The sequence below is a fragment of the Anser anser genome (genome assembly GCF_964211835.1).
Source record: "Anser anser genome assembly, chromosome: 19".
NCBI classification, from domain to species: domain Eukaryota; kingdom Metazoa; phylum Chordata; class Aves; order Anseriformes; family Anatidae; genus Anser; species Anser anser.
Genome location: NC_139740.1, coordinates 15298141 through 15308127, shown reverse-complemented (window position 1 = coordinate 15308127; position 9987 = coordinate 15298141). Strand labels below are relative to the sequence as shown.

The window sequence follows — 9987 nt, the reverse complement described above, 5'->3', positions numbered from 1 at the left end:
TTAGACACCCATCATTGAAAAGTCGTCTCTATCAGGATCATGTGACTGATCCAAAATTAAAAGGCAACTAAGAAATCAAAAGCTGTTAGCAGAAGTGTCTATTTGCACTACGTGACTATAGTTTCCAGACTCAGACATAAGAACATAAGAAGACACGGTCACATAAGAAGTTTCATTCATAAGCTGGGGGGCAGAGCCCATACATCTGTTTACTACAGCAATGGCTGCTAATACACAGGGGCTCTAACGGTGTTGCAGCAGGCTGAGAGAAATTTAACTTTTATCCAGGTAAGCAGTGAGCCCCCCTTTATCCCTGGCTGAGAAGGATAGCAGATCTGAGCTAGTAATGCACACCAAAAACAGCTGTGATCCAGTGAAGACCATGGACAATTACTATCTGTCAGGCTTACTGGCTGGAACTGCATGCTAGAAGTGCTGCGCTGGAGAGAAGAAAGGTGCAGAAGGGCTATGATAAAGGTGCCCCATTCCGCTGACCAGCAATGTGGAGGCAGCATCATTACTATGAAAACACGTCGAGAGCGTGGTTGCAGCTGTGGGACAGCATTGCTGCTGCTGCTGTTCCTTCCTCGGTTCCATAGTGTCTGCTGCAGCTGTGGAGCAGCTGATCAAGACTTGCTCTCTGTGCTAGCCCTTGCTACTCCAACCTCATGGCAGCACAACTTTGGTGTGGAACTGGGGCCAAAAGTCTGGATGTTTTAGTAGCCGTGGTCTCTTCTGGGTTAATCAATTCTCACTTTGTAAGATGTTGCGATTTACCACTTAGGAACCACTGGTGTGATGCGCAGGCATGTGTGCTTTTCAGTACTCATTTTAATTGCAAAGCTTCCATGTCATTCACCAGCAAATGACTGTCTCTGGGTCTTTCAAAAAAAAACTGCAACAGCATGCGAAATGGTTCCCTGTTCAGCACAGCAGGGTCTCCAAAGAGCAGTGCAGGAATCTGACGTAATGAGATGCAAGAAGCTGTGGGTTTCTAATTTAGTACCTTCTATGTGATACTTGCTTACACCTTTCTAAAGTGGAAAGAAAATTGAAGTGCTTTGGAAATACACCTGTTAGATGCTGGGAAATCAGACTGGTGGCAGCACCTGGAGGCCCTGGGGATCCTCAGAAGCCAGAGACCTGCATGTTCAAACACAATGCTCTGGCTCAAGGCAGTGGTCCAGCAGCTGCACTGCTCCTGTCCACTATTCTTTAGTGGCACCATTGACCTCTGCCAGATCTGCCTCACAACACTGAGGTCTCTGGAGTGGCACCAGTGCCTGCAGAAGCAGGAGCCGGGCAGCGCATCCAGCTCTGCTCTGAGCACAGGCATCGCCGCCCACCCAGTCACAGCACGCAGGGCAGCTGATGGCGTTGTGACCATCAGCCTACAGCACCCTGCAAGTGGTTCTCCTTGTGTGTGCCTTGACATGGAGCATCGCCATGCTCTGTGCTCATCACTGCATTGGTCTTCTGGTGAGGTGGGAGGTGATGCAGCAAGATGCAGCGTAAGCAATAACACAGTGTGCTAGAAGCTGTAAGATCGCTCTTCTCCTGTGACTGTGGGATCCAGTTACAGTCACTTGACTGCCATATAATAAGTATTTGAATAAACATTTCCTCACTGCCCCCACATAGCCAGTGTGGTACAGCTGCAGACAAGTGCTTCAATAGGGAGTGGTGGGGAGAAAGGCAGGACATAGAGGAGCTCCTGTGACTTAAGAAGAAGAGAGATGAGTGTGACTTCAGATGTATAGATGCAACAGAGCATCGCTGATGGAGTGCTGAAATTGCACAGGGGCAGCAAAGCAGGATGGCTGAGAGCCCAAAGCAGCAATAGCTTTGCCTTGCAACACAGCCCACTTAACAGGACATGCCACAATACAGACAGCAACACTGTCAGTAAAGCCTGGAAAAACCTCTGCTAGAGGTGAAGGATTAGCATCACAGAGAGTCAGGAAGGGCAAGGGTTCAGAGTGCCAGCTTGTTTGCCTGCAGCTCCTCGGCGCTCTTGCTGCATTTCCTGGTTGTTGTTATGTTAATTGTGATAATTCCACCCCAGAATGAATGCGGAGTTTCTACATTTATCACCAGAGGTCTTTTTAAGGAAAACGGAAGAGATTTTTGCAACAAGACAGTGAGGTTACAAGATGGAGTGAAAAAGCTGAAGGTAAGAACATTTTACCTTACCATCCACAAAATCTGTACTGTCCTCATGCAAGTAATTCCATAAAGTTAGCCCTGGCCTACAAAATACTGGCTGTAAGTATGCTAAGCTGCTGGAGTGATTACATTTCATGGTAAGCAATCCTGCTGTAACCTATGTCTGTCAGAATTTGTCTCTTCTTAAACCACAGTTTGATCAAGTGATTTTCAGCAGCAATACCAGCTTAAACAGTTCCTGTACAGTCCCCTGGTTCTGGCTGCTGTTTATCAAAGCCACTGCTGCGTGGATACAAGCATGCTCATTGGCATTGTGAATCAGACCAGTGATGAATCCAGGTTAAAAATAATCCCTGTGAGGTGTAAGTTTTCTGCTGTTCTTTTTTAAATCTTAGTATCCTGATCGAGCTCACAGAGCAGCTGTGTAAGCAAGATGTATAAGAGCAAGGGAAGGGAGTGGAGGGGTGGAAACAAACAGCTAGAAGCTGGATGTGCTGCATTGCCACCGAAGCCCATGCTGTCCGTGCAGACGCTCACACATCGGTGAGCTTCCCAGCAGCAGGAATTGCTGTAGGGTGGCTTCCCAGGTGGGGGTCCTGCTCACCAGCAGACCTCACAGGCAGCCAAGTGCTCAGAGGGGGCATTCTTCCAGTGGGACTAGGGGCTTTCAGCCACTGAGATCCTTGAGCTGGCCCATGTGAGCCCCCGGTCCCCGCACGCATAAGGGCGATGCAAGAAGGGGCAGCAGCGTTCACCTGGGCAAACCCAGGCTGCCCCAGAACAGCATGCTGAGACTGTAAATAGTTTGGAGCAGATAGTCTCTTTTGTCATCTCTGTATGGTATCTAGCACTGTGTGTGGTGATTCATGGGTGAGTCTTATGTTGTCACATTAACACATGAATATGAAACAGCGATATTAAGCAGTTATTACTGTTACCAAGCACCACCTCTAGGAAGTTACAGGCTTCACCAGCACATCTGACGACTACCTGGCAGCATTAAGGAACGTTTCACTGCTGAGGGCTGGGTCTGGCCACACTCAGGCTGACTCCTTGCACCTGTGCTGAGCTCCCAGGAGGACCCTGGTGCCACCCTGGGAACAGTGCAGCAGGGGCTGGTTTGCAGGTGGGGAGACAGCAATGCTGCTGCGAGGTATGTGAGGAATCTTTCTTCTGCGGTGTGTTTTTTGCATTCTGAAACTTTATTTCAGAAATTTTATTTAACTTTTAAAGATAAAATTAAAAGACCTTTGAGCAGTGACCAAGTCTGGGAAAGCATATACCAAACAGCTATCTGGGAAAGCTTTGATCCAATAGGAAGAACGGTTTGACACCATACATCGAAATCCGTGTTCCAAAGCAAAGCCAAGGATATCAAAGCCATTTTTTTGTCAACAACTGCATTTGTTTTTGCCATTCAGAGATACAAGAATAACTGGTTCCCACAGAAGTAAAACAGAGACAGGGAAGAGTTTAAGGAGACGGTGAGGACTGGCGATCAAAATCTTCACAGCCGCATGCTCTCACTAATGCTCAAAGCACAGCAGGGCCTTTCACAGAAGGTAAATATATTACTGCTCCAGATCAAAAGGAGCAAAGTGAGTCAGCTTTTATCACAGCCTCTGCTCTAAGTCCTTTTACAGTGCTTATGATGCCTTCAGGCTCGGGCCTCTTTTCAGGCGGCCCCAGGTCTGTGGGGCAGCGCCCCTCTTTCTGCACCGTGGCTGGATCAGAGCCCACCTCCACCAACAGCCTTGTGACATGGCTGTGGGGAGGACAGCAGTGCACAAGTGACCTACACGCTTCTAGAGGAGCAACAGAAGGATAATCAGGAGCCCCTGATAGAGCCCACAGTTTCAGTGTTAAATAACACCGGCTCACGGCAGTTGAGAGGAGCAGGACTCATTCCAGAACTATTAATATAGCCCCTATTTATACTCCTGGGTTCCTGCAAACGCCACAGCAGAGAGCTACAGCTGCAGAACTGAAATGGAATAAATGTCAGCCTCCAGGGAGAAAGCGATCCTTTCAGCCATCATGTGGAAAAGGAGACAGTGAAAGGACAGAATAAGGGGCAGTGTTCAGACCTGGGAAAGCAGAGCGAGCTGATCGTGGCACCCTGAGAATGCAGCCGGTGGGCAGAGCCAGCCAGAAACCTCCCTGCAGCAGCAAGTCTGTGCTGAGAGGCTGCCAGAAACGCACATTCAGCGTCACACACAGCACCTACGGATACCGGCAGAGATGAGGCAGGGATTCAAGCTGCTGTCCCGCTGACTCGGCCCCAGGTGTGACTCAGGACAAAGGAGCAAAAGCCTGAAAGGAAGCTCTTGGTTTTTTTTTAGTGCGCTGTCTGCTGGACTGGAAAGATGATGGAGAACACAGGAGGGCCATATCTGAACACCGCTGCTGTAACATCCCCTGTGGGAATAGTTCGCTTGCTGCAGATAATGTTTGGATGCACCACATTCAGCCTGGTTGCCCACCAAGGGGGATTCAGTGCAGCATATGGCACTTTCTGCATGTTTGTCTGGACCTTCTGTTTTGCTGTCACTGTCTTTATCATAACCTGCGAGTTCACACATCTGCACAGCTGCCTGAGCATTTCCTGGGGAAACTTCACTGCTGCTTTTGCCATGCTTGCCACGCTCATGTCCGTCACGGCAGCAGTGATCTACCCACTCTATTTTGTCCAGCTTGGCTGTTACCCTATCGGCTGTGAGGTGAGAGACTTTCGTATAGCAGCCAGCGTCTTTGCCGGTCTCGTGTTCGTTGTGTATGCCGCGGAGGTGTTCCTGACCAGGGCAAAACCGGGACAGGTCACCAGTTACATGGCCACTGTCTCTGGGCTTCTGAAAATCGTTCAGGCCTTCGTGGCCTGCATCATCTTTGGGGCGCTGGTGAACGACAGCCAGTACAGCAAATACGTGGCGACACAGTGGTGCGTGGCTGTCTACAGCTTTTGCTTTGTGGTGACAGTGGTGGTGGTCGCCTTCAGCGTCACAGGTAAGACCGCTTTGCTCTGGTTTCCCTTCGAGCGCTCTGTGGTCGTCTACACCTTTGGGGCCGTCCTGCTGTATGTGAGTGCGGCTGTCATCTGGCCGGTGTTCTGCTTCGACAGTAAGTACGGCTCCCCCCAGCGCCCCGGCCTCTGCGCCAGGGGCAGGTGCCCGTGGGACAGCCAGCTGGTGATCGCCATCTTCACCTACGTCAACTTGCTGCTCTACGTCGTGGACCTGGCGTACTCCCAGCGCATCCGCTTCGTCTCCCACCTCTGACGTCCGGGTCTGCCTCCGCGAGCTCATCCTGGCTCCAACGACAGCAGCAACGAGGGAAGCAGCAGGAGACAGGATGCAGCAAAGGCAGGCACTGCCCGGGTGTGCCAGGGAGAGCCACAAACCAGACTTCAAGGTTAAGACTGACTGGAGCAGCAAGTCAACAGCCCATGGTGGGTAGGCTGCCCACCTCCCTGTCATTCAGCATCTGCTTCGACCTCCTGGTGCCAGAGCAAAGAAATTCTGCGGTTCAAAGTATGCAAAATGGCCTTTCATCTCCAGAAGGCAAAAATGCTTGCTGCAATAGCAGGTCTGTAGGCTACTGGATTACTGAGCCAAATATTAGGAAAGATACCAAGGATTTTGAAACTGTTACCAACACTTAACTATAATCAAGTGACTACCCAGGAAGTGGGAAAGTCAAAGGCTGCATCAAGGAACACCAGTTGTGGAGATGAAAAACAATCCTTCAAAGTTTGGGTTAGTCTGGGCTATGTGGTGAGACATGAAATGCCTACAAGTGTGGGAAATTCCAGTCAGGATGTTTCTGAGAAGAACATAGCTGTAGTATTATTTCGAAGGTTACCGGCCATCTCCCTCTCTCTCTCCCTTTTCTCTTCAGCACCAAAAAAAGAATATCCTCAAGCATGCGCCTTGGTAGGAAGCACGGGATATTCTTATTTAGCAAACACCGAGTCATTACAGAAATGAAAATTTGTGAAATCAGGGTTCTACTGCCAGGAAACTGGGTGCAGAACAGAGCCAAACTGCAAAATAACTGTATAATCGGACACCTTCACTCGAGCAGGACCAGAAGGTATCTTGGCATGCACTTTGTCTCAGTTCATATGCCACTGTTTCTTTACACTGATGTATTTTTTTTTCCTAGAAGATTAAAGATATATGGGGGAGTGGGGTGGGGGGGGTGGGGCGGGGAATAGGATGCAAAGATGAATTGATCTCAGCTCTGCATAAAAGACCAAACTTGTGGGGAAAAAACCTTGCACGTAATGTTAACAAATTCAGAGTGCTGCCTCAGACCAGATCAGGTTCTAGGATTCCCGAAATCTTTGTGTCACCAACCAGCTGCATTTCTCTGACCCATCCCTCACAAAACACCCACTTTGAAGTCTCACATAGCATGGCTCAGATTTCAAGCTTAATAGAAGAACTGTTCTTCATTTCTGATCCAGCAAGAAATCAACGCAGCCTGAGTACTTCTGCTGAAGGCACGCAGACTAGATAGGTTTGATTAAAATCTAGAAGTAGCTGACTGTCAGAAGCAAGATTTATTTTTTAACCAAATTAAAATAAAGCTGAATGGCAGACTTGCGTACTACATCTCCAGAGGTTTGTGTACTTTCATGTTGCTCTCTGCACAGCTGTTATTTCACCAGGCATAGCCCTTCTGCTTTCTGCCAGAAAGCACAGTTCAATTTATTTTGATGTATGAAGCCTGAATGCAGCCCTAAAAAAAATGTATGGACAAGACCGCCAAGACCTCTGACTGACATTCTTTGTAGCAGACTCACTCAGGAAAAAGGAAGGAAATGCATTTTTTATTGTTGTTTGTATGGGGTTTGAAAAGCAAAGGAAAAATATATGTTGGGACAGATTGCATTGGACAATTCTGCTACTTTGACTAAGAACCAGCATTTAGAACTGGGAACTATTAGTCCATGAAACAGAACAAGAATCGGTATCTATCATAAAGGGAGTGCACTGAACAGCCTTCCAAGGGATTTTTCTCTTGCACGAATTCCCATTAAGGGCAGGAGATTTGAAAATAATGGCCCAGCAAGAGGCTGGCCAGCTTCTTCCAGGGCAGGATTTAAGACTATCTAGTATAGGTGTAAGAAAGGACATTAGGGAGCTTTATTTCTTGCAAACCAACAATCTAAGGTGTTGTACAAACAAGAAATACTACATTTGGAAAATGAATTATTTGTATTAGCGCAGGCAATGTACAAATAGAGTTACTGCATACAAAAAGAATCTAGTGCACTTATGATGTATTTTTTTAAACCTGTCAACCTGGACAAATTAAGCTGTGTAGTGCTTCGAAATTATTTAGCTTTTGTTATTCCAGAGTGGAAAAAAAAAAGGTGACAGTGAACCATCCTGATTTGTGTTATAAAATTTTAACCTGAAGGGAAAAATATATATACATAGCTTTAAGAAAGCATCTTCTTGTAGACTCCATCATAGCTACAAGGGGCTGGTGGAAACCAGGGAGAGGGATGTCAGTGACAGGTGCCCAGCAGAGGCTGCTTGCCCCAGAGGTAACACTGCCAAGCTCCTCAGCTGGTTAACACCTTTTTTCAGCTATGTATTTTGTTGCTTCTTGCTGTGAAGATTTTGCACCAAGCAGTTAGCAGGAATATGATTAAAAATCTGCTAATGGCACGAGTTCGTGCAATTTATACAATGCCAGCGGCATAAAGCAAGGCCCAAGAGAAACAGGCAACTGGGAAACAATTGGGGTAAGATTTAGTGTCTCAACAGCGAGGAGGAAATAGAACTCAACATGGAAATCATGATACCACTGACTGGAGGAGTGGAAAGAATAGTCATTGCCAAGAACAGTGTGTTCAGATTTAGCTTTCTCATCTGCCAGCCAAAGACTGAGCAAAAAATGTTAGCATGGTCAAAATGGCAAAAAAAAAAACTAAAGATTGTGTGGACAACAATCCACTCTTTTAGGGGAAAAAAAATGAAAACCTCATGCTTCAGTGGTTAAAACACCCTCTAACCATTGGAAACTATGAGATTACCCAATCTAGGACAGAGAACATCCAATATCTGCTTAATATGATTTTAACAACCAACCCTATTATGATCCAATTAATTAAAAAGCCTTTTATTTCCAGAGCTCATCTTTCTCCTTAATTAGTAAATTATGATCAAGTAACTTGTATTCTGCTGCAAAGCAGGCTTCCTAAGATCAGTGATTCTCAAAGTTTTTGTTAAGCTTATGTCAGAATGCACGTGTGCTTGTTTAGAACTAGGGATTTATGGTTGCAGACAGCCTACACAGGTCATAGAAATATGTATTTTAAAAAATGAAATAAAACATAAGATCTGAATCTTTAGTATTCTCACCACCACCTCGATGAAGACGACTAGGATTTAGTACCCTGAAAGGACAGTATTTAGGAACATTTGCCCACAGGAGAAACACAGATTTATTTTTGTCAATAAAGGAACCGGTAAAAAGCCAAAGAAAGAAAGAAAAAAAAATGTGCGTGGTAAGATTACATTGAGGAAGAAAAACAAGGTCTAGTTACATATTTCAAAATGTCCTGGTCTCCTTACAGACCATTGCTATGGACCTTTCCTCTGAGTGAACCCACAGCACAGGGCTGTTTCTCTGAAGCATGCTTTACTAGCTCCTGCCGCAGATGAGATGGAACCAGCCTTTGTTCTGAGCACCCAAGCGACTTCCCTGATGATAGGTGAGGCACTCGATGCAGGTATCTATTAGCTGTGCTAACGGAACTTCTCTGGTTGCTGGGTTATAAAATTTCCATCCTGGTTCAAGCGTAGGAAAGTCTTTTTATTCAGGAAATCTATAGGCAATCTGAAGAAAGTGAGAAAACCACCACTCTAGAATCAAAGGCTGCATGAATCACTCCCCAGCAAAACAAGAACCTGTACGGGCAAGAAAAGGAAAAACCCGCAGGGCTCCTGCTCAGCGAGGCAGAACCAGTTCATCAGCTCGCTTCCTGGCCACCCACCGCCCAACCTAAGGCTAGCCAGGGAGAAGGAAGGAGAAAAGGGCAAAGGCAACACGATGAAAGGGACGCCAAAAAGCAAACACAGAACAGAGACGAAAGAAAGAAAAAAAAAAAGCCCAACGGCAGACGGGGACCGGGGGACTCCTTCCTCACACCTGCCGCGCCCGTTCCACCCGCACCCCCGCGCGACGGATTCCTGGGCCGCGCCACACGCATTCCGCCCAGGGAAACCGCTCTGCACAGCGAGGCTCCAGGGCGGCCTCAGACAAAGGAGGAGAAGCATCCCAGGAATGTCTGGAATCGGCAGCTGGAAAAGGCCCCTTGGAGCCGGGCCCTCCCCGCCGGCCCCGGGCCCGCAGGAGGCCGCGGGCAGCCCCGGCCCGCGCTCTGCGGCTGGCGGCGGCCGGCCAGGCCCGGGGGCGGAGCCGCCGGAGCCCCGGGGCTGCGCTGCGGGCACGCGCGGCGATCGCCCCGCTCCGGTGCCGCGGGTCGAGGCGCGAAGGCCCCGGGAGCCGCCCCGGCCCCGGCCCCGGGCGAGCGCGGTGCCGGCCGGCCGGGGGCCCTCACCGCAGCAGCCCCGGGCCCGCCGCGTCCGCCCCGGCGCAGGGCGGCGCCCGAAGCTTCCAGAAGGCAGCGGGCGGCTCGGGCGGGCCGAGAGCTCCGCCTCGCGGCGCGTTGCGAGCGGCCGCGGCCGGCCCCGCGCGGCCCCCGTCGGCGGCGAATGATGCAAGGCCCGGCGCGGGTTGCGCCAATCGCTGGCGGGGGCTCAGCCGCAGGCCCCGCCCCTCGCCCCTGAGAGGCGGAGGCGCGGC

General features: G+C 49.1%; 1 protein-coding gene across 1 annotated transcript; it reads left to right on the top strand.

The window, feature by feature from the left end:
• Positions 1 to 2: 2 nt before the first annotated feature.
• On the top strand, positions 3 to 9704 carry MYADML2 (myeloid associated differentiation marker like 2). The gene has a single exon (XM_083804740.1). It carries the CDS (start codon positions 4533 to 4535, stop codon positions 5439 to 5441), a length of 909 nt encoding a protein of 302 aa, XP_083660866.1. The 5' UTR covers positions 3 to 4532; the 3' UTR covers positions 5442 to 9704.
• The last annotated feature ends 283 nt before the right edge of the window (positions 9705 to 9987 follow it).

Bases quoted from the DNA above. Each gene is read 5' to 3' on its own strand.
- MYADML2 (XM_083804740.1), top strand. From the start codon at position 4,533: ATGATGGAGAACACAGGAGGGCCATATCTGAACACCGCTGCTGTAACA.